The sequence below is a fragment of the Phasianus colchicus genome, chromosome 9 (genome assembly GCF_987193195.1).
Source record: "Phasianus colchicus chromosome 9, bPhaCol1.hap1.1, whole genome shotgun sequence".
Taxonomy (NCBI): Eukaryota; Metazoa; Chordata; class Aves; order Galliformes; family Phasianidae; genus Phasianus; species Phasianus colchicus.
The window spans coordinates 7,059,273-7,084,328 of record NC_143444.1 but is presented as its reverse complement, the minus strand read 5'-3'; the positions used below and the strand labels follow the sequence as shown (position 1 = coordinate 7,084,328).

The 25,056-nt window shown below is 42.6% G+C and overlaps 2 protein-coding genes and 1 long non-coding RNA gene across 21 annotated transcripts in view; 1 reads left to right on the top strand and 2 right to left on the bottom strand.

Annotated features, from left to right (window-relative positions):
- The window catches only part of RALGPS2 (Ral GEF with PH domain and SH3 binding motif 2), a 133,851-nt gene extending 126,783 nt beyond the window's left edge, over positions 1-7,068 (bottom strand). The window contains exon 1 of the mRNA XM_031595576.2: positions 6,972-7,068. The gene's annotated coding sequence lies outside the window, so the exon portion shown is untranslated. The remainder of the gene's footprint in view (positions 1-6,971) is intronic.
- The window catches only part of LOC116230435 (uncharacterized), a 64,917-nt gene that overhangs the window by 14,113 nt on the left and 25,748 nt on the right, over positions 1-25,056 (top strand). Inside the window, exons 3-5 of one of the 6 annotated variants that reach the window (XR_016469083.1) lie at positions 3,045-3,150; positions 19,264-19,373; positions 21,519-21,599. This is a non-coding gene — a long non-coding RNA (uncharacterized LOC116230435). Of the gene's footprint in view, positions 1-3,044; positions 3,151-3,223; positions 4,347-19,263; positions 19,374-20,397; positions 20,477-21,518; positions 21,602-25,056 lie in introns of those variants that run through there. The other 5 variants (XR_016469082.1, XR_016469085.1, XR_016469086.1 and 2 more) reach the window with 5 other exon arrangements.
- Positions 24,115-25,056, bottom strand: part of RASAL2 (RAS protein activator like 2) — a 149,504-nt gene continuing 148,562 nt past the window's right edge. For all 14 annotated transcript variants that reach the window (XM_090145985.1, XM_031595566.2, XM_031595567.2 and 11 more), the window contains one exon: positions 24,115-24,402. In XM_090145985.1, the coding sequence (XP_090002111.1) occupies positions 24,260-24,402 (143 nt within the window). In that variant the 3' untranslated portion in view covers positions 24,115-24,259. The remainder of the gene's footprint in view (positions 24,403-25,056) is intronic.

Here is a 25,056-nt window from a genome sequence, read left to right as displayed (position 1 = left end):
TTTCTGCTGAGCTCCAATTTCCACATCACACCTTTCCACGTGGCTTGGCTGGAAATGAAAAACGTGTACTCATGATGACAAAGAATCAAGGCTGGAATATCTGCTGTGGTCTGGAAAGCAATGTGACTCTACTTATGAGTGGCACAAGAATGACAGCACCAGCCTGTGATGAAGTGCTGTGCCAGTGGGTAAGAGATCAGACAAAGCTTTATTCCTGAGCAAAGACTAATGTGTAAACACCAAGCTTTGGAGGCGAGTCTGGGCTTAAATGCATGTCCAGACCTGTGCTTAGAAGAGTGCAAACCCAGCTACGTGACTTCAGCAGGGTCAGGATGTGGCCATTAAAACTACAAAACAAAACAACACCCCAACAACAACAAGAAAACCAGCCCTGTAAAAGCAGTTGACGACTACTGGCTTCTTATTTTAGTGCTACCTATAAGAAAAGGGCAGAAGGTTCTTTTGACTCCCTCTTTTGTTTTGTCCAAGATCTCCTTAAAATATCAGAAAAGAGAAATACAATGCCCTTAAGGTATGCAACAGAAAAGACCCATACTCCTGGCTGGGAGCAAGATCACATTTGAAGTCTTTGTGCTACTCCAATTTTTATCATGGCTAATAACTCAAATTTAGAAGGAATTTCCCACACCTTTTTCTTCCTCATATTGGTTAACGTGCTTCATCTAACTCAGGTTTCAGAGATAGCTGACTTTCAGAGATTTCCCAGGATCCATTCAGTTGTTAAAGTATTCAGACAATTGGGACTACACTGTGTTTCACTCAGTAAGAAGAGAACAGAGTGGATTTTATACTATGTGGGTCACTCCCATGAGTTTCCCAGTTTGGATTAACCCAGATTTCAATGATTGCTTGCTTATTACAGAGAAAAGTAAACGCAGTTCATGATTAACAGTAACAAAAATGTTACTCCGATCTCTCCTATATTTTAAAATCTAAATAAAAGCTTGAAAAAAATCAGGTTCAGATCTGTAAAGATGGAAAAGAAAACCAAAGCACCCCTGAGCATGATCCTGAAGTGGTCTTCCCTGGATCTCAGACCACGACAGGTGGTGGGTCTGACAGCTTCTAACAGTGGGTAATCTCTAACTAGAAGAAGCACAAGGATTTCTTAAGTGCATAAGCCTTTTCAGAAAAATAAACTATAAATGCTTTAAACAAAAATTAGATAAACAAAACAATGAAGAAGGGAATACGGAATCATAACACAGCAAGATTAGGCCTTCAGATGATCTTAAAGCTGTATAGTAACACAAGGGTTTTAACCTACTGTATCCTATTAGTCCCTTTTTAACTCTGCTGTGCAAATGCAATTGCAAATAGCCTCAGAAGATGTGCAGAGGTTCAAGGAACAAACTGGATTTTTGATTTGTAAAGAGGGATTTTTGTTTGGCCAGTTCTATACTTGCTGTGCACTCTATTCCAGACTCACTGCTTACAGGAGGTAAATGTAATTTCATATAAAAGCTGCATAACCTAAAAGACATCTGCGTTTGTACAGAGAAATTATGTGTTCAAATGATGAGAAGTGAAACGAACGCTTCATCATTAAGTATTTGCTGGACTTCTCACATGTTAAAACACTTGAACAGAGCAGATTTGTTTATGCTCCTTATACATTAATATCTTACACATATTCACCTTTTCACTTTTCTTATCACAAGTTCAAATTGCTAGGGATGTTTAAAGGATGGACAAGAACTAGGAGAACTACAGTGTTTCTAGTTAAAAACACATACACAAAGGCAAGGATAGCTAAATAGAGGGAAAAGTTTTATTTGCAGTAGATGTAAAAAAATATCCTAACACAAAAAAAGGGATCAGTACAAGGGGCTCAGTGTAACGCCTGCCAAAACCAAGCAATTTGCAGTAACGTATTGCACTCACTACAAATTGGAAAGGAATTTAAGACCAAAATAAATGCATGAACGTACAGCTGGGAAATGCTCTATTTATGGTAGATAACATTTTTGTTGGGCATTTAAAAATGTTTACAAAGTAGAAGAGCAAAAAAAATTTACTTTTTAACCATGTAAATAAATGAACAGGAATGAACTGAAATGTAACTATTGAAATAGAACAGGGAGCACTTGTATCAAGGGTATAAATGAAGGATAAATAAAGGATAAAATATTACAGGGGATGCCTACTTTAAAAAAAAAAAGACCTGATGCTCTTTCAAATGTGAGCGTGCAGCAATCACACTCCTAAGAGCAGATGTATCTTCACTGGGTTTGTAATAGCAGAACAAAAAGTCCCATATGTGCTCAGGTTAAACAGCACTCCCCAGATAGAAATGGTCAAACTGGTTTATAAACCTGCCTACAAAAGAGGATGCAGAAGATAATCCCAAGGAATTTGATTAAGTGCTTAAGAGCCTACAATCATTCAGGAGGTAATACATTACATTAATACAGGTATCAGAGTATTTATGTATTATGTAAACACTGTTAGCATAGAAAATTAAACAAGTTGATTAAATGCTAAAATGAGATGTCATTGAGATGATCTTGATATTCACTGGATAAATTCACCATCTCATTCATGTAAAAAAAACATTCAAAGTTACACTATAACAAAGCCACCTGATTCTGACTGTTAGATTCTGAGGGCAATTGAGAAGACTTGTATAGGTTGTAGATGGTAGAGTCATTCTGGAACATCCTTGTAGACTGAAACCTATAAAATCTGTACCCACAATTCACTTTCTAGTCATTTAAATAGGGCATTTCAAAATTATATACAATAGAACTGAAAAAAATGTTATGGTCTAGAAAAGAAAGCCCAAAGAGCTCCATCAGTGCAAGCACAGAAGTGTTGGGAACCATTCTGCAGGATTCCATGCTGCCCAGCACCTACCTAAAAATGAGGTTTCTATAATGTAGAACACTTCCTGCTGTTCAGAAAAACCATCAAGAGGCTGCAAAAGGAGCTTCTGGTGACTTATGCTTCCCCATAGTAAAATCCAAAAGCTGCAGGAAAATACGTTTTTAGAAATATGACTCAATACTATTATATCTTTCCAGAACATGAAGCAATATGACAAACTCAAGCATGAAATATGAAACGGATGAAGCATATCAGAGCATGGGAAAATAACTCCTGATGAAGTTCTGGATTACACTGTTACAGGTAAGGGGGTAGAAGTAAAACAAACAAACAAATAAACACTAAATGACCTTCCATGATTGTTCTTCTATCCCAGGAATGGTGTCTCCTCCACTCCAAGGGAAAGGCAGAATAATAGGAGTAGGCCTACCTGCTTAATATGGTCTGTCTGCACACTCCACTTGCATCTGAGATCTAACTAGTTACAGCCACTGTGCCATCCCCTTTTTATTAAAAGAATAAAATCTTCCTACGCCAGTACCACTCCCAACACCAGAATTGTTTGGCTAATTATTCACCCAGTGTACATACAAACTTCACGTTGCTGGGATGCTTTGTGATGAAATATGTGACTTGTCAACCCTTCATCTCCATAAAACTGATCCAGATGATCAAAGTATGACTCTTCTGAGTCCTGTGGGGAGCTCCCAGACTGCTTTTGCAGAGAGACGTGCTGCTGTTGTAGAGATGAATGCAGAGTGAGGAAAGCATGCAGCTTCTATTTTGGTAATAAGTGGTTCAGTAATGTGTGGTTTGATGGCGTATTTTTCACACCAGAGCAGCCCCACTGGGCACAAAGCTCAAAAGAAACAGTAGTGCAAGTCCTCAGAAAGAAAAAGTCAGGAAAATAAATATCACATTAGGCAGAGCAATTAAGTGGCTGCTATATATGTATTCTACTGCTATATGCTGAATAGGAATTGAGCAGCTAAAGAACATAAGTGTTCAGTTTTAAAAGCAGTCTTTCTTCGGTTGGAGTTATAATGGCATATTTATAAATAGAAGTTCTGGTCTTTTAATGTTATTCCCATGGAGAGGTGCTAAACATATGCACCCCACATTGCAACTCTTCAACTTGGCCTCGAGTTTTAAACTGTATTCTTAAATATAAACAATAATAATGCTCCATTGAAAGCAGTTTTAAAGATCTATGATCCACACCGTCTGCCTAAAGGAAGATGGGGAAATTAAAAACTGAAAGAGAAAAATATTTCAGTAATAAAAGCTACAGCAGAGCAGACAATAAATGGAGTGCAGCCTTTCAACTCTTTAAAGCTGCATCGTGTCGCAGTCTATTCAACTGCATATCAGCACAAACTTTATGTACAGCAAACACGTCCTTTGTGTGTCACAAAGTATGAATGTACACGTGAGAGTCTCACATAGTTCTGTATCAAAAGCACAGAAAAAATAAACTCTGAAAAACAATGTTATAGAATGCTTGCTCTGGAAAATTACTATCAGAGACAAAACAAATCCACGCCAGAACACAGCCCTGTGGCATTACAGTATCCCTCGGGCAAATGGGGAAAGATAACCCTTCATGCAGCCAGACTACCAGCACTGGCACACAGACCAACAGACACTTCAGCAGAGTGTGGAAAGCATCAGTGATCCGTCAGGCCTTGAGCAGTCATGTGTAATAAAGCTCATCTGTTACAGGTACCTACCTGTGCTGCGTAGCTAGGGACAGACAGTATTTTCTTATTGCTAAAAATACATCCTTTCCCTCTTCAAAATGACAGAAGTATAACTTTGCCTGACCTATTTTTCGTCCTTATTCATTCCGTGGAAATCTTGTAAAATTGACACCTAATTTCCAGGTGCTGTTGCTTAGCTTTCTAAATTATTAATAGGAGTGTAATAATTATCCCTTTTTATCATTACACGGTACAGCCAATAGATGCAAAGAGTGCAATCACATCACCACCCTCATATCTGAGCACGTTTACAATATCAGAAGATCCCTCTGCCATTGTTAATTAATACGCTGTATTACAAAGATGCACTTTATGTTATGAACTAATTATGTATTAAGCTGATCTCACATAATTGTGTCAGCAGAGATCCAGGGTAGAGCACAAAATTTGGTATATATTTGGAAAATATGGACCAAAATCTAGGATGCCTGTCACGGTAGCCACCGTAGCTCTTTTCTCAAGTGACAAGTGATAGGGCATGAGGAAAAGGCCTCAGGTTGTGCCAGGCGAGGTTCAGATCAGGTATTGGAAGAATTTCTTCACGGAGAGGGAAACCAAGCATTGGAACAGGCTGCCCAGATCAGGGGGGAGGCCCAGTCCCTGAAGGCATTCAGGAGATGTGTAATCATGGCACTAGGGCACATGGGTTAGTGGTGGGACGCAGTACATTCGGTTGATGGTTGGACTCAGTGATCTGTAAGGTCTTTTCCAACCCAGGTGGTTCTGTGATTTGGTTAGTGCATTCAAGAGTGGTGTCAGGTGGAGCCAGAAGGCTTCAATGCGTGGGGTGCACTTTATGTACCAATCCTGACGTGGGTTTAGAAAGAAGAAATGAGATGCGCAGAGAAGAAGTGAGACTGGTTATGGGGAGTGTAAGGGAACTACTGAGGAGTGGAAAAACTTAACACATCTTCTAAATGTTCAGAATTATTTCGTAAGTGAAAACGGGGGATATTTCCATGTCACGGCATCTTTACAGCTATACTTGTACCAGCAAAGCTATGTCAGCAGAGTTCCCTATTAGCAACACAACCAACATGAGAGCTTTTCTGCTGTCCTGTCTCCCAAGTCCAATGCCAGACATCCTCATCTAGCCCTTCTGGTTGAGTGGGCTGAAGAAGTTCTGACTCTCAGTTGTCCATCAGAATCTGCCAGCTGTGAATTACACAGCTGGGCACACAAAGTAAATCCTGTGAGCGCTCTCATTTGCTTTGAACAAAGCTTCTAAACACTTTCATCAGCACTTTATATCACTCCACTGGACCTTGCCTCAAATGTGCTAGGGCACAGTATCTTCTGCCTGCAAATAGAGAGGGTTGCAGCCTCCATAACAAAAGCAGTAATAAGCCACAAGTGGACACTAAAGTCACAACTAATGGCAGTATGAATGTCTTGGCATGGCCTGATCAGTATCAGTCGAGGTAACAAAAGCACTTGCTGGTCAATAGCGGTGCATCTACACTTGTAACTTTTTCTGACACAGCTTTCAGCAGACATTTGTAGTACCAAAGCTTGAGATCACAGCCCCTGCTGGATTTAGCTCTATCTCCTAGAGACGTTTTTGCTCCCAGAGCTGTGAGGTATAGAAATGTTCAGCCACCGTAACTAAATTCAACAGAGATTGTTAAATGGAGCTCCTCACTACCAGAATGCGCATCTCACAAAGCTCAGCTCACTGATTTTACAAGGTGCTCATCCAGAGAAACAACCCACCTGCTGCCTTTGCTCTGCATCAGCCACCCTCTGGGAGAGAGGCAATGAAGACAAGTCAGGGCAGAAACCTCCTAAGTGATCACTGCACACGTGGCCGACCTTCAAGAGATCAGGCTCTAGAGCGAGCCAGCTGTGGGAAAATCAGGCACTTAGCAAAACACTAAGAAGATAAATCAGCATGAGATACGGAGAGTCTGGTTGCAGGTGGAAAACAGGGAACTGGAGCCCAGCTAAGAGATGGGACAAAGAACAACTAATGAGTACCAAGCAATCTGGACAACTGCTTTCGCCCTCCTGCTGCCCTGCCCATCTGCTTGGAATTTGTTTTCAAAATAAGCTCTATTTGCCCGATTCCTGTCCTGATCCAAACTCGCATATTGTGGATCTGGTGCTGTCACTCAAAATCGCTAACAAAAGAAATGCTGAATTGAGAAACAAAGAGAAACTTCTTGTTTAACACACGCTGATAAATTTCCTTTAACTCATTCAGGTCTGGCTGGTTTATCACAGACATTTAAAGACAACAACGACGTTATATGACTAACTGTTACAAATTCATCACAAGTCCTGCCCGTGTCTGACATTTAAGTCCAAACAACCACACACTGTTGCAGAACCCCCCCCCAACCCCCATGAAATTCATTTACTGACCTCCCCTTCCAGAAGAATGAGGTCACCGGGATAATGAGCTCTCCACATCGATCTGTAAACAGCCTGATTCACTTTTTTTTTTTTTTTTTTTTTTCTTCTCTACGAAAGAGGAGGAACTTATGAAAGGAGCAGCTTGAACAAAAAGGGCTTCAGCTCCACCCAGCGGTAATAAGGAGCTTTTCACGCTATCCCTCTTCCACCTGTGTGCTTGGGCATGTGCCGCTGGCACGGCGTGAGCTGTTATGGGGCTGAACAGCGATGTTGCCTTAGCTGCCTGTGCCTCTAAAACATGAGGGTTAATCTTTACTCTGCATCAGCCGTCACTGTTCTTTTTTTGGTATTTGCAAAGACTGAACATTTCACCGCCTTCCAAATAACGTACCCAGAGAGGCTGTGGATGCCCCATCCCTGCAGGAATCCAAGGCCAGGCTGGATGTGGCTGTGGGCAGCCTGGTCTGCTGGTTGGCAACCCTGCACATAGCAGGGGGTTGGAACTGGATGAGCATTGTGGGCCTTTGCAACCCAAGCCATTCTATGATTCTATGACCCCATCTAGATCTCGTGTCAGCAGCAATGTGGGGAATGTTGGTGGTGTGAAACTTCTCTATCTCCCACACGTGCATCTTAGCCAGGTTTGTTTGTTTGTTTTTTTTTCCTAACAAAGAACCACTTTCTGACCTAACTCTTGGAACTACTTTTAGACTTGGGGATGCTTTTAAGGAAGGTGTGAGTTTTCAAGGACAGAATAGCTCTTTAAATTAACCTTACACTTTGAATGACAGGAATCTCAAGAAATTTAAAGCCAGTTCCTGCTTTTTTAGTTGATCAATAATTAAATAGTTCACAACACCTGACCTAATTAACGTTCAAATACACATCAGCAACTCTCAGGTGCTACAGCATGAACCTGTAACGTGTGAAGGCTTGGCAGATACCCTCCTTTCATCCATCCAAAAACTCAGCCTCACCATCAGCTGAATGCATTTTGCTTTTTGAGTAGCACTGAAACATCAATTTGTGACTTCTGGGAGCAGGTTCTGAATTAGAAGGACTGCTCAGAAATGTAAAATTTTGGGAACCCTTATTCTCATTCCTCCCTGTGACCTTCCTACTTGCCTCAGGTGCTCTCTGTTAACCTTTTGAATGTCTCATATTTACCTTTTAATTACTTCCATGTAAGAATTTTTACAGTGGTTATATTTACATTTCAATGTGTAGAATTTATCCATGGTTTTGAGATCCTAAATAGATGCAGTGCTTCTTTTTTTTTTTTTTTATTTTTATTTTTTTTTTTTTATCTAAATAGTTCAAAACATGTGAAATCTGAAATATATTTTAAACAAATGTGTGCTGCATGTAAGCAAAACTGTCGTTTTTTCCTGTCTGACATTTCCAAACCTATTTGCCTCATCCATTCTCCTTTCTGTTTATCTCTTCCCTATGTACATATCTGCCTGTATTTGTTTTCATTTTAATAGTATTTTCCACCACAAAAGTGATATGATATTTTTAGCTATCAAACTATATCACTTTCAGTAATTAAGGTTTGAAAATGATACACAAATAACATTTAAAAAAAAACCAGCCATCCTTTCTTCTCCTACGCAAAATCTAATTTACAAAACCAGTATTTCACACAGCTTCATAACAGCTATTTCATTTTTCAGCTCATCAGTGACAAAACCAGTTAAAGTTAGTTTTATACATATGGAATGACAATTGGCACACTGCACTGAGTAAGGCATCATGATGGTTTTACTTACAGGAGAAAGGGAAGCAGCTAATTCATGCAGGCTCTATTGCCCGGATAATAACATCAGTCTGTCAAGGGGCAGAGCATGGAGGAAAGGGCTGCTGTGCAGGACAGGCAAAATGAGTCTTCCTGAGGGAACCTAGCAGAGAATGTTGTGCTCTGGCTGTAGCCGCATAGCCCCCATCCCACACTGCTTCTGCCACCAGCAACCCCACAGGGAAGAGGCAGAATTGCCTTACTTTGAATTCAGCAGGCATCTCACCAAAACACCTCAAAGTGTGACACCTTGCTAGCACACGTCTGTGATGCTAAGGGAGTCTGGGAACCCCGTGCTTTGAAATAACACTCAGTCCTGAAAGAAATCTGTCTTGTTGCCTATACAGCCTGGGTTTTCAGCTCTTACACTTGGAATCTGAGGCACTGCTGAGCAACGCCATGCTGCCAAGAACGTCTTCCACCCTTGTGCAGATAGGACATACTGCTAGACGAGCATCTTTCATTTCTCACACCTAACATTCACATATGCAACAAAGTCAAGAGAATCAGCTTAAAAATACTAAAAGTGCCTTTCCTGGGTGATTCAGTCCCCAGTGACACCCTGCACCAGGACAAAGACGTGTAGCTGGGCAAGCAGCAAACAGAATATGGCCCAGGGGAGCTGAACGTGTTCCATGTCACCCATCCTTCCCTCTTCTGTATAACTTAGAGACACAGCATCTTTTGAAACGGCCCTAACCTTTCTCTGCATATGTAATGAATTGCCTAGCAATTCTGAGAGAAAGAAAACACGAGAGCATTTTCTGCACATTAATCAAATGTCCGGAGCAAACTGTGAGCAAAGCCAGCAGCAGCTCTGACAAAGTGTGACCCCATTCTCCCTCAATCTGTGCCCATCTCCATACTTTTTGTGAAGAGTTATTGGTGGCTTAGGACTGTCTTATCAATTTAGAGCATTTTTATAATGCAGGATTTTTATTTCTTAAATGGAAATGTATATTTCCACTTGATATAGGGAAAGCAAAACCCATTAGAAATATGGCAGGAAAATTTCTAAAAAAGGGGTTGTTTTTACAACCAGATGATCTTTTTTTTTTTTTCATTCCTCCCCTCCCCTCCCCCCCCAGATTTTCCTTTCCTGTGTCATATAGCAAAGCCAGAAGATGACAAATATTTGTGTTCTTGTCTGTAGCCCAGGCCCCTTGTTTCTGGACTTTGATTAAACCATGGAACGGTTTGGATTGGAAGGAACTTTTAAGACCACCTAGTTCCCCCCCCACCCCACCCCTGCTGTAGAAGGGACACCTCCCACCAGACCAGGTTGCTTACAGCCCCATCCAGCCTGGTCTTGAATGCTTCCAGGGAAGGAGCATCCACAACCATCACTGGGCAACCTGTTCCAGTGTCTTACTGTTCTCGCAATAAAGACTTTCTTCCTAATATCTAATCTAAATCTACCTTCTTCCAGCTTAAAACCATTTCCCCTTGTTCTGTCATTACCTGCCCTTATAAAAAGTCCCTCCCAGTTTTCCTGGCTCCTTCAGGTACTGGAAGGTCACTGTAAGGTCTCCTTGGAGCCTCCTGTTCTCCAGGCTGAAGAGCCCCAGCTCTCTCAGCCTATCCCTGTAGGGAAGATGCCCCAGCCCTCTGAGCATCTTTGTGGCCCTACCTCTGGACCAGCTCCAAAAGCTTCATGTCCTCCTTGTGTTGGAGGATCTTGGCCAAATCTTGGCCAAATCCAGCCTGATGACACAGCTCCAAACACTCCTGTGATACTCAGATTTTTTTTTCAGGGAGAAAAAGAAATTCATAGCCTGTCACCTTCCAATGATGACCAAAACCACAGTTCATATTTCACTTAAGTTCCACCAGGTCGATTAAGCCTGTCAGACACATTACTATTAGGCCACAACAAACAAGCAAGAAAGAAAAGCAAGCTATTACCAAAGTTAGCAGTAAAGCAGAGGGGCAGAAATGCTTCTGAGATATTTTCATGAAACATTAACCTTCAAACATAATTACTACAGTGCACTGAAATTGCACTTGAAGGCTGCATTGTTGAGGAGCATTGCGGTAAAACTGGCCTGCAGGGCAAGAACGTGGCAGGTAAACAAAAGCAGTATCTGTGCAGAGATAATGGGATACAGGTCAAAGCATTAAAAGTGTAGCTTTAGGGGATGGAGGTGCTGTTACCAACAGGAGATTTTCCCACTTTCCACATACCAGTAGAGGTGATGGTGACTTGTTTGACATTGCACAAACAGTAATCTTTGAAGACAGCCAATACTGAATCATAAGCTGAGCATAAAACTGATACAGTCCCCACTAAGATCTTGTAAATTTGAAACCATTTTATTATCTGGAAAAGTTATTAAGCTAGATTTGCACTGGGAAGTTGAACATTTACATTTTGCCTTGGGTAAAAGGAATAAACGTCTCAGACTTTTTTGCCCTATTTTGCGGATTCATGCATTAAGAGCAAACAAAAGGTAATCATTCGAAATCTTCCACGGTTACAGGCTCTCTATATCCTGCCTGAATTATCTGTAAAGTACAGAGGCTGAGACTATGCACTCTAAAAACATGGCAAGAAGATGGGACAATGGCTGCTGTTTCCAGGTTACTGCATTACTCAGTGTGATACCCATCACAATCAGAGCACCACTTCTGGAAATAAGCCTTGGACCAGGCCACAGCTTCTATCACAGAAGGACATTAGGTTGTAGCTGGGATGTTTGGGAACACGGATGAGGCACAGAGCCAATGAAGGAGTCAGGAAATACTGACTTGCTGTGCAGCACTGGGCAGGTCTCCTTCACTCAGTTTCTCCTACTGTAAAACAGAGCAATGAAGTTTGTTAAAGCTCCTTACCAACTTACTTTGCTCTGGAAATGGGAAGACTACATAAGCAGACAGAAATGCTTTTATTGTTCTAGAGAGAACATTACAGCTTTCTCTAACTTTCTATTGAATTAAATGTAACTGGGGCTTCAGCTCATTATGGCTGAAGCTCTGTGCCAGACTGCAAGGACCCTTTGGATTTATCCACATCATCTCAGAAATCTTCATGCTCTGATGACTATGATAATTTTGTGCTTTAAAGCCACTAATGCTTCAGTCAGAGCTCAGCTCCGGGGATTTGATAGCACTATTGTCATTGGCATTCACCTCTGCAGGGGGCTCTTCTGACTCCAGAGATGTGCGCATCAGGAAAGAGGCTGGTAGGAAAGGCTGGGAATCAGGAAAGTGCACATTTTACCTAATTTCTCACCTCTGCAGTTTGCAGAATGCATTCATGAGCAAGTTTTGCTACTGTGCTGATTTTCTGTTCCTGGCAAAGCGGGTACATCAGGAGAGAGACGGTGAATATAGCAAAGTCCTACGTGGAAGGCATTAAGTTGTAGCTCAGCATAATGGTAGGCCCACAAAGTCTCTGCTAGGAAGATACTTTTGAAATCTTCAGATGCAGATAAACTTAATTCGGGATTGTTTTTGAGATGCTTGCCCAGTACACACTTTGGATTGAGCTGCAGAAGCCAGTCTTCCCAGGATGGTGCACTGTAACTCACTGAAATAAGCTGATGATCATTCCCCAGACAATTAGCACCCTCCAAGATATTGCCCAAGGTGGTACAAAAACAATCTCTCTTCAAGCCTTGTTTCCAGCGAGTAAATAACTCAGCCCACATGACAACACAGCTCCCATTCTTCTTAGCATTTCTGTTTACTTTAATCATGTGGGATAGGCTAAAATACCTGATATGGGTTACAAGTTACTTCCATCCCTGCAAAGGAGATGCAAATTGCTCAGTGTCCCCATGGCTCCAGAACGGTTTGCATGGTTGCAAACAGAACAACATTGATTGCTAAGCCCACTGTTTGTCTAGCTGATAGGCCAAGGCAGATTCCATCACACATTTCTATGCAGTGAATTACAACACGCAAGCCCAATTAGATTCTTCATTCCATATCTGCTTTTAATGGTTTCCTTCCTTTTTCCCACTTGAGCCATTGTTCTTTTCATCCCAGACTTTAAAGCCACTCAGTTAACTTTGCAAGATATTCTGAGCCTTGTGTGTTTGAAGATGGCTCCCAAATTAGCACGTATGCTGTTTGGACCGAGGTCAGAAGAAACATCAAACAAAATTGCAGAACTGCAGATCACGTTTCAGCACAATCAACTATTTCCCTTTCCAGACAACTCTTACCTTGCAATCTGGGAGAACCTTCTGATCTTCGTTTTTAGCAATAGCATTCCAGGTTATCGCATATTTGTCCAAAGCTCTGCTAGATAGATCTACTGCATCTCTCTTACATGGAAAGACCCCAACTTCCTAACAAGAGATGTAGCCACTCCCCATCCACGGAAACACAGTTTTTACTGAGAGTGTTTGATCCTTAACTCATTTGTTGGGTTGGAAACGTGCCACAGGAAATGAGGATACGTGTAAAAGAACACAATAAACCTTCAGAAATACAGTGCCTGGAGGCTACAGATTCAAGTATTACCATCTATTCTACCTCTCACGTCTTGAAAACTTTTTCCTGAGTTCCAGAGACCCAGTACAAGGCAGTAGGTTGCACTCCTGGGACAAATGCTATTACACATGTTGGTCAACTCTCCAGCCCAGCAAGTGTGCCTGTGCCAGAGAGCAGCTATTTCATCCATTTTCCCAGTTTTCAGGTCTGCTCAGAATGCCTCCTTGCTGATATGAAGCAGAGATTAAAGATTCCTGATGCTTTCCTTGCTGCCTGTAGCAGTGCAGAGTTTTATTACACCTCAATTCTGTCTGAACTTCAGGACTGGGAATGTGATCTTCTGTGGTTATCACTTTCCTTCACCTCCAAAGAGCAAGAAAATTTTTCTTCTTCACAAGATACCTACTCTGTTTTTTTCTTACACTTTCTTCCTCTTTTTGAGAAGATCCACTAACAAGTTTTTTTATTTGTTCAATTTTGAAATGTATCACTTAGGATCTACATTTCTTTGCATCTTTTCCCTAACAGTTCACCATCTTCCATTTTCCTTATTTGGAGGATATCTCCTCAAACATCATTAAAGAGCTTGGGAATAGATTTCAAGTTGGAGGAAAGGATGTGAGAAAGGAGGTCAGTTTGGGTATCAGGTATGTGTTGATTCCCAGAGAGCCTGTCTTGAGTCTTGCCCAAATTCAGAACGAATGAAAAACACGACATTATATGGCAGCTGTTTGACAGCCTAACATCTATCCTTCACCACAGTTCCTACTGGATGGACTTTTCAACAAAAACCTGCTGCTGTGGGTTTACTTTGCTGTCCATGTGAACAAGGACTGAAAATCCCAGCATGTTTTGTCCAGATTAGGACTCACCTATGTTGAAATGAGGAAAGCTGGTTGCTATTGCTGTGCATGCACTCTTCATTTTAAGCTATTTATTTACAGTGTACTATTGTATAGCTATTAATCACTAGCTATTTTCCCTAATAAATATCAATTCTATCAGATAAAAGCATTTTAGACTAGCCAAGTGAGAGATTTGCTATTTACCAAGTCAGCATCTGCTTTGTCTGCTTTCTGTGTTCCCAGCACTTCAGTGAGACATAAATTAGTGGACAACTTGTGTGGGAAGTCTGTGTGGACTTTGTCACAATGACATATCTCGATATTGTCAAAGAGAGGATGGGAGTAAATTAGCAGAAATGGCCTGAGGCTTTCGGGAAAGATGAGCATTACTGACAGCAATTCCTAGCATACTGCACTGCAAATGTTTTCCCTGAACCAGCTTGCTGATAACACTTGTACTCCTGTAGCTTCTGCACAAGTGTGTTTACCCAAGATACTCAACATACCTGTTTTTCGTGCTGATAAGGGAGCAGTGGTTAAAGGAACACTTGTAGCAATGAGCATGTTCCTGTCATGTGTAGGATTCATTTATCAAATTCATTCAAAACTCATTCTAGAAGGAGCCCTTTGGATAGATGTGGCTCTTCTAAGCCAAAAAAATGCAGTTGGAACCTGGAAAAATCAGAAAAGAACAGCCACATAGCCTGGTACCAGTACAGTGTGTACTCAGACAGCCATCATTATTTAAGTATTTAGAGACCAAAACTAAATGAAACATTGCAGAAGCTGGTGCAGTCTTAGTGATGATAATGCCAACCTTCCCAAGGAGGAACCACAGCTAGGCTGAAATCATAGGTCCAAGATTTCCTCCCTGCAGATGCTGGGGTGACCTTTCCCTTGAGAAGGGCAGCCAGCTTGCCACGAACTGCGCTGGGCCAGCTGTAAGTAGAGCAGATGTAACATTGTTGGACTCCTCCACGTTCACGATCAGCTGATGTGAAACCTGCAAGCTGCCATTTGGATGAGTCTACCCTTGAGCTGCCCTTATCACCAAGCCCATCCTGCATGTGCCCACAGTTATCTGCAACCGTCCTACTGGATGGTATAAAATCTTCATTGTCAATATAAAATTTCAAACTATTTCATTGCATCCCGCTTTGTGTTGGTGGGGTCTGAATCCAAAGTACTGATTTGCTGACGGCCTGATAATCCCACAGTCAGCCCTACTACCTTTATGCCAAATTACAAATCACATAATTGAAGCAAAAGCCATTTTAATTGTTTAGGATAAGAAAAGGGCTAAAAAGGGAAAAAGAAACCCAAAGCAGGAAGGCATGTATGAGAGAATGACATATATCCCACAGGCTTGTCCCAGTTAGAGAGAATAAATCTGTATCAGCATAGCAACACAATGGCTCCTCTGGGTGCAGTCTCATTTCTATTCTTGAAATCCTTTGAAAATCCTGTTTGTTACCCAGGCAAAGCCATGCCTGGAGCTGGGACTGCCACCCAGCTCCTTTTAGGAATGATTGTAATTTACATTCAGGGTCCCAGCAATTAGTGGCTAATGAGATAATGTTAGTAGTTTCTGACTGCACTTGAAAAGCTAATGCCAGCAATGTAACCTTAAATGGCTTTTAACCCAGGATTTCTCATCTCTGGGATAACTGATGCTCACTCCTCATGCTCCGAACACAGGAGCTCTGCTAACACTCAGCTTCTGTCACTTAACCAGAGCAGGAAATGCTTTGCATACAGGTGGGAGCATTAACGTTTGTGATATTATGCTAACTCTCTAGGGGACAGTCATTATGGCAAAAAAACACAATCTAGCCCTTCAGGAAAATTTCCTGGCAGCTGTTAGACCACCAACGCATTGGCAGAAGTCTCATAAAAACACGTCAGCTGTGATTGAACAGAGCATTCCTGTGCACGCAGTATTGAACGGCAAAAGGGACCCAGCACGTTGCCTCCTTCTATCTCTCCATTTTAGGAAGGCAGCTTACTCCAGCATCACAGTTGTCAAGTCAGCAGTTGGGGCAGATGGACTTTCCTTTTTCAGCTCCGTATTTTGCCAAAGCCACGATCTGGAATCTGCCCACAGGGAATGGATTTCTTTCAAGAAAAGAAAAAAGCCCACAAAAAGCCACCCATGTTATTGAGGGAGTAGCAATTTCTCTGCCCTTCAATCAACCCCAAAAGAGATGCTGCATACTTTATAAGATTTTCTAGCTTTATTGGTTGCTGGAGCAAAGACTTTTTAAACACAGCCCTGTAAAGCACAGATCTTGGCATAGCAGGGAACTACCATTCACAGTTTCCCAGTGATAGAGAAAAATCTGAAAGACAGCGCTTCACTTAATTCCAGTTATAAGAGTTTCGATCGGATCCGAGTTCTTCAACGATTCCTGAGCCTAAAAAACATCCAGCAACATAAAACAGCAGTTTGTGGTGGTTTCTGGTGCTAACAGGAAAAAGGATACCAGTTCTCCTCTTTCATTGCCTTTCCCTTCAGGGGAGTCCTGAAGAGAGTCCTTTGAAAGTGTTAAAGGAACCAGCACATGCTGAGATTTTACTGGAGAGCAAAGCTTTGAACAGTGAACACGGACTGTTTAACCACACGTGAGATAAAGGGAAAAAAGGCACGCATGTTCGGAGGCACAAGTTAATGTGCACTGTGGGGCCAAAGGGGATGCTGCTGGTGCTCCCAGCTATTCCAGTGAAGTTGGAAGCAGAATTCCCTGACAAAAGAGAACTGAAATCCACCCATCACCTTTAAAAAGCCTTTACAAAGCAGCTTTTTAACCAGACATTCCTGGCTAGTGTCCCCTGTAAGGACAGTTCCTCCTTATAGAGACAACGCTGGCTCTGCAAATTGACTTTGTGCACAGAAGTCAGCTGCTGAATGCGCACAGGATGTCAGCCCAGCCAGCTGCCAAGCAGGGGAGCAGTGCCTGGGGCTCCAGCAGGAAGTCTCACCCTCTAAGAAAGAGAAAACAGCAGCCAGCAAATCTTCCCTCCTTCCCCTAGCACTGTGTTCCAGATCAGGAGATGTCACGAGCTGTGTGACTTCTCAGCAACTGTTTGATTACATGCATTAGCGTTATCTGTTTGTAAACAGGTCCATAATTCCAAAAATTGATTTTATCCCATGTGATTCTAAAGACTGGGAGAATATAAAAGAGTAGTGGGCTTAGGGAGGCACAACATCCCTCCCATCAACATAACAGCCACTCCTACAGTAACAATGCACAAACTGTTTTCAGGTAGGGTCCAGGATGAATAAATGCAGCTACCATTTAGCTGTAGCTCCTTCTCCTTCACTGCATGCAGGACTTCCTGCTTGCCAAGCAAGTAAGAACTGCTCTCAACATCTGTATCCTGCTGCAAGCAGAAACCAGGAGAGCGGACAGAAGGAAAGAGAAGCATCATTCATCTCTGTACAGCTCATGTTTATTCTGCATTAGCTTCTGTCATCATCATTCTTCACTGACAGTGCCAACAGCAGGCATTTGTCCCCCAAGATCCCTTTCTCCCCATTATTAAGGTGACTGTCCTCAGGGTCATACAACAAAGCTAGAAGAACCTAGAGGTGTGGAGAACCTCTATCTTGAGGGCCCTGCTCCTGTCAGCTACACTGGAGCCTGCAGTACTGATAGTAATTTCTCTCCTTCAGCAAAGCTGCTCTGCTGTTGAGCTGGGCTGACTCAGTATACTGGAAAATGGGTTCAGGTCCACAGAACTCACATTTCCAGTTGCATCAGCAGATTACATGTTCCCATGGAGCTTAGTACAGACAAGGTATTCATTCTCCTGCAAGAAGAACTGAGGGGAGCCAGGCTTCATGTCTACAAGCAAGCTATTTGATCCACCTTGAAGAGCAAAAAGCAGGAATTTAATACACCTTCTGGAGACATGAGGACATTTAATCTGTGGGACTATGAGAAAGGTGAAGGATGGCAATGCGAGATGAGTTGTAGTAAGAGTAAGGACTCTCTTCTCATGAGACTAATTATCTCAGCGTAAGCAAATTGGTATTCCACCTGCTAATGGATTTAAACAGCAGCTGCTGCTTACTTATGTACTTTATGCCAAATGCAGCACACATTCTTGCACATAAGAAATCATCATCAGAGGTTTCACACTTGCATCCTTCAGGCAGGAGGAGGCTTAGGGGGATGTTTCTTCAGAAGAATCTCCCAACTGGAGCAGGTGAACTACAGGAGTGCTGCAGAACCCCACACGTGTTGTCCAGAACATCTAGAAATGAGCGAAGAATTTGCACAATTACATAAGGGAGATTTGCACAGTGGAAACATGGAGTACAACCATGGCAAATCAGAATCTGATGCACAAAGAAGGATGTAACACTTCTCTCAGTTGCTTTGGGACAGACACAGAAAAGCCTGGACTTCCTAAAGCTTTGGTTGCATTTTCCTAGTGCCATCCCAACTCTTTGTACAGTGCTCCTGCTTTCCTTCAGCTTCCTCCCCCTGCTTCACCCAGCACACCCTCATGCTGCCTCCTCCCTCCTCCTAGCCCTGCCTTTCCCTGCTCATCCCTCTCCCAGTTAGATTTTCAGCTCCCCCATCCCAAAACCACAACAGTAAGCACAATACTGAATGACAGCCCCACACCAAGTCTACATCCCATCTTACCCCTTGTCTCACGGGCCTCTGTCTGTCCACGTCTTGGCAGCTGGACCTGCCTTCCCCTGTGGGCACTGCTTGGAATGGGCACAGGAAAGCAGGAAACTCCTGGGTGAGTGCTGACAACATGGACAGCACATGGGTGTGGGAATTTACGGATGCATCTTCTTCAGCGATGTTGTTTGTGCTGCCCTCATGCCCAGAAGCATGCTTGGGTTCTGTACCAACATGCAGGAGACAACCCTTGGCATGAAAAACTTACAGCCTAAGCAAGAACAAGGCAGAACATGTAGGGGACTCAAATGGAACAAAGTGCAGAGCCAGGGTGGAGGTAGACAGGAGCAGACTGAAGTTGGCTGTGTGCGTTTTGCAGGCTGCAAAGCTATGGAAAAACAGAGCAGCATGTAAAAAAAACCATTAAACATTATTAGCAATAATAGATTTGCAGATTTTACATTCAATAATGGTCTTTTTTTCTCTTACTGTAACAAAATTTCACGTACAAATAAAAGGATAAATCCAGCACCTGACATGAACCTGGGACTAAACATTCCTCTGTATACCTGCAGCTCTGGGCTGGTGCACGACAACCTGGAAAACAGGAATTGAGCAAGAAAAGAAATAGGGCTGATCACATTCGCATTGCCAGGAGAGGCAGAAACACGTTAATTAATTCCAGGTAACTCTTTTCATTGCTTCCTATTACACACAAAAACCCTGCCCCAGAGAAGCAGAGTGATTCTCCATCTCTCCACAGCCTGTCACTCTCTCCCTCTGCAGCACCAGTGGGTGGCACACAAAGAGCAGAACTTGAAAGCAGCACATGTTTACTGAGTCCAAAGTGTTTAAAGTTAAAGTTTATTTGTATTCTTTGTAGGAATAGCAATAAAAGACCTCAAATGTATCTATATCTGTACATATTACAAGAACCTTCAAAAATTATTCACAGAACAAAAATAAATCTTCTTTAGAACAAACCCAGGCAATGAAATGCAGAAATGGATCTCAGAGACCAAACAGTCCAGTGCTACTAGCATAAAAATACGGCTTGAAAAAACAAGTTTATTACTTCTTAAGGTGTACTTTGTCGAAATAAAAAATAAATTATTTAGAGCTATCATTGCAAAACAGTTCTGTGTAATAACACTCTTATTAAGGCCCTTGAGACAGAAAATCTATTTTTACAGGTAGGATTCCTGGCAGCCATGACCTGCAATGATAAGCTCTCTCTCCTGGGAGCCAGCTGACTGTAGAGAAGGAAACACCTAAGAGCATCAGCCTAAATTTAACCCTTTTGCTCTGTCATGCTCAGCTGGATACCTGTGGCTGACCACACTAATGCAAGATTTTATTATTATTTACACTTAATGGTTCAACTTGGACAGGACTTGTTCTCCAGAAACGACACAGACATTTTTGCAGAACACAAGCAGAATTCATACATACACGGCAATCTGAGCACACAGACACTGCTGGCACACTCCACAGGCACTGCTGTAAAACCGACTGACTTCAATCATTGAGTTTGCAGATGAAGTTAAAAAGCTGGTGGTTAAAGAAAGCGTTAAAACATGAAATTAATATATGAAAATAAAAAAAGCCTAAGCCAACCCAAAGCAACTGCAAGAACAGAGAGTAAAATCCATTTCTCTGATGGATGGATACAGAATTTATGATTGACACACTTCATATTCTCTAACTAGGAGCATACACATCCCTCTGGATCTCATGCTTAGATTTATTCCACTGCAAATGACAGCTGTAAGAAGTGGAGCTGTGTGAATCTGTGCTTTGACATGTAGCTGCCCATTTCCAGCACACCAGGGATATCACAGCTGGTACTTCTGGATGTGAAATCTGCCTATTTCCCTTACAAAAAGGTGAGAACTCCTTGAGCTGCAAAGAATGGGCATTCACAGGACGTGGCTGTGCTTGCTCTGTGAGTGGCTCTGTGGAAGGCTCTGTGGCCTGGGAAGTGTCCTAGAACAGCAATGAGTGACGGCCAACAAGGACTGAGATGGGGAGCTTTCCTGCCCCACACCTAGAAATACAGGAGTGTTACTCTGACAGCTGATTACATTTTATTACTTCAGCTGTTTCTAAATGACAGCAGCAGTTGCTAGCAATAGCATTAGCAAAGCCTGATCAATTTGCTGGATGTATGAACCACAGTCTATAATGCTTATCATCACATTTTTCCACTGTTTGCCTTCTCACTCATTGCTGCAGGGACCCACTGGCTGTTAGTCATAGAAAGAATGAGATGGGGCCCAGCTGGGGTTCTTGTTCCAAAAGAGACAGAGCTTTTTGGCTGCCACGTGGTTCAGTACCACTTGAATTTTATCAGACTGGACGGAACAGAAGCTGGCATTTTCACATACTGTCAGCTTAAAGTAGCTTAAAATTTCTCTAGAAAGCTGCTTGGTGACAAATTAGGAGAGACAGTTGCCTGCAGAACTCAGAAACATAACATTTTGTACTGCAGCTCATCAATTTTAGTCTTGCAACATTGTGAGTCCACAACCTTCACCCCCTTTTGGGTCAACGGGCAGCTTCTCCTCTGTACAAGGAGATGGAGGAGTACATTTTGCACTTTGGGGTAGAAATTGAAATAGAATCGAATAGCATCAAGCTGTGAGGATGGTACCATGGGTCACATTCTTTCAGAACAGCAGCTCTTCCCAGTCCATAAGCTTAAGAAATGCACACAAGAAGGTACATTATTCAGAATGATACACCCCAAATAGCTCATGTATCAACAGGTATTATTTCCCCTCTATAGAAACCAGGACTCAAATGTTGCCCCTATTGCATTTCTCTGCAGATACCAAAGTGGACTCCTTGGAGTCTACAGCACTGAACCATACAGTTCAGCAGCAATCACTGATGAAAGACTGGAAAGCTGGGGAGTTCTGCTGCAATGGATTTCTCAAATTCATGTTAGACAAATGCTGTCAGAATGACATACCTGTTTCTGCCTTGCTCTAGTCAATGCATTTACATGACTTCTTGCTCTTCTGTCTCAGTCACAGAGCACCCCTGTAGTCTGCACTGCAAGTTAAATGAGCAATGCACATGCCCACCTGCAAAGGCTACTTTTGGGAACAAACTTTCCAGGACACAGCTGTGAAATTACAGCACACAGCAAAGGGGAGATGCAAATCACATACAAATACTCAATTAAAAAAGGGGTTGCTCTTGTAAAAGGGCTACTCACAAGACACTGGATAGAATGCCTATGGCTGTGATGCACAGAGGAGTAAGAAAAGGAGAAGGAATGGAAGGGCACGCTTGGAAGATCAAATCAGAGTCAGTGGTGACCCAGAGAGGGAAGACAGTTCTGAAAGTACTGAAATCACTACTGAGCACCAAGAAGCAGACAAGGATGCTGTTGGGCCTGTAGGACCAAGTCACATTCGGCAGCCAGAGAAAGGCTTTGATTGGAAAGAGCTGAGCACTGAGCATAAACCCCAACTCACTGCAGACAGGTCTCCTTCAGATGTAAGTGACAGCATTTTTCTTCCTACATTGCACGGGATGTGGTCTCTCTTTACCCATGGTTAGAAATGTAACATACTTGTATGACAGTGTTTAACTTAAGCATCTCAACTCACCACAACCAAGGTAGAACAGTTAACGTTCTGTGTTACAAACTGAAGTTTGCCCACAGAGATTAATTTATTTGCAAACAACAAACAAACTCCACGACGAACACTGAATTTGAAGCCTCTGTATTGCCAGTCCTTCATGTTCAGGGCAACACGGGCCCGATCTCAAGCAGTTATGGAACTGATTTAGAAACCTCTACATTTTTAATGTAGTACAATTCTAGAGAATCATAAACTGAGGCCAGGAAGGATAATCAGCTCTGACCTCCTCCTTGTCCCAGGCTACACAATTTCAGGCAGGTACCCCCACATTCATCTCACTGGCTTGTTCCTTTTTGCTAGACATAACCCAGGGCACACTTGTGTGCTTCCAACATCAACTTTTCCACTTTCCATAACTTGTTTGAATGGTGAATCGCACTCGTTATTAGCATACCCATCTAATTCAAAGACTGCTGTTGCAAAAATGGTATTTATCTTCAGAGATTAGGGGCTACAAATGTTTATCAACAAGTGGAAGCGAAGAGTCACACACCTCTTGACTTCAGAGTCTTTTAGGAGGACCTCAAACTAAGTATTGGGGCGTATGATGAAATCATGAGAACTGACAATACTGTGCCATTTGTTGTTCATCTTTTATCAGCTGACAATCTGCCACGAGAAGGTCACTTTGTACTTGTAATGACACACACTGACATACAGCCTGTAAATATGCTTCTAAGAAATGCAATTGAAAATAATGAGAGATGAAAGCTAAGTCAAAATTCCTTATGAAAAATAAGAGTGTAAAAAACTTCAAAACAAAACCCTTAAAAACATCCAGAGAAAGGCAAATTTCAGTGGAAATGGAAGCTCTTGCCTTTATCTGGAACTAAACTAGCTAAGCTGGTGACTGAAACAGTGAAAGTGAACAGGACAGAGTTGAAGAGATCTGCCAGGAAAACTGAAGTTTTGCATACAGAACTGTAGTGGCTGGGCACGGGCGCCCTTTGGTTAGCCCTTTCCTCAGAACATTGACCTGATTGCTCCTGATGGAGTGCAGGGAATAACTCAGGGTGTCACTGCATGGTGCACAAAGTAAAGACTGGATTGAAATTAAAAAAAAAATAAAAAAATAAAAAGTATTTACAGGTCTGTAAATTCCCAAAACAGAAAATACAAATTGCATTACAACGAGGGGAAAAAGAATCCTACCTTGAAAACTGCAGATTCCCCCTGCCTGTTTGCTGGGAAGCTTGACTGCGTGCAAAAGCAAGGAGACAGGGTCACTGCTCCTAGATTTTGCCTTGTTCAGAATTTCGGTTTTTGCTGGAATCCCACCAAAATCGGGTACAGGAGCCAGCAAGAGCCAATTTTCTTGCTAAAACATTTGCTATTGAGTTGGCATTCGGATAAAGGACAACTAGAGAAGAGAGGGATAAAATCAGAGGATGAGTTTTGTTACAGAATTCGTTTCACTGCTATTTCACTCCATTCATGCACTTACATCAGTCAGCCTGATATATACAGCTGCTATCTAATGTAACCCACAGCTCAGCTCTCTCACCCACGACACACATGCACTCACACTCCCCTCTTCCTTCTCCAAGGACTGCAGTGCTTTCAACAAGAGGAAAAAAAAAAATAATAAAAATAGCAATAATTAAAAAAAATCTACAGTATTCACTTCCTTTTGGTATATTACATCGGCGTTTTCTGTACATGACCCAGAGCTCCCTCTATTTACACAGTGATATGGAAGGACTTGCTCTTGGGAGCCCGATTCTCCTGGCCTCGAGTGGGGAATTAAAGCCCACCGTTCAGAGTTCTTTCTTATTTTCTTTTTATTAGCAGCAACATGTAAACCTGGCGGGGAAGAGGGGCCGTCGGTGGAGTTTCTCGAGTCCGCTCCCTCCTGCCCTTCTCCTGGGAAGATGGCTGGCAGCGTCTGCCCAGTTAGCAGCTGCTGTTCTTGAATTCACCATTCTCCGTGATGGAAAGCTTGGTGGGGTTGGTGGGCGAGATGCCATTGCGGACTTGCATGCTGTAGCGCTCCTTCACTTGCGTCAGGGCACTCATCAGCCGCGTGTTGGCAGAGTCCAGGGACACGATCCGCTTCTCCTGCAACAAACAGCCAACAGTGTCAGAGCTCACAAACAAACAGCCTTTGCCCCACAACCTGCGTTACGGGCCTTTTCCAGGACCTGGGGCCGAGACAGTGTGTCCGGATGATTTCTAGGCCGAGGCAGCTCAGCTAACGTTCTGTGGTATGATGGGATGTCTGCCTCTTTCTGTTTTCTTGGGGTGGCGTGGCCTCGCGGGCTGTGCCCGTCGGGCCCTCCTGGCCTTAGGCATGATGGAGGAAGTGATGGTGAGTCGGAGTTACGTGGTGAGCTCTCTCCAGACAGCCTCCAGCCGAGGCAGATGGAAATGCAGCGTTTTGCCATGGAAGGGGGAGAAGGGGGGCACGGGTGCTGGCGTTAATAACAATAGCCAATATTTCCTTTTAATGGGTTAGAAAAAACAGAAACAGGCAGCAGAAAATAAAAGTGGTGGTTTCATCCGGCAGAGAAAAGTGCGGGTGGTATCTAATGGCCATCGTCTCTGTCGTTGGGATGGAGTGTGCTCAGAATAAACCGATGGTATGTTTGAAATTAAATGGAAAAAAAAAAAGACAAAAAGCAAATGATGGCAGCCTGCAGTCATCAGCAGGAGTGAGGGTGCAATAGCAACACAGAGAAGCAGCCAAAAGCTACAACTAAGGGGTTACTTGAG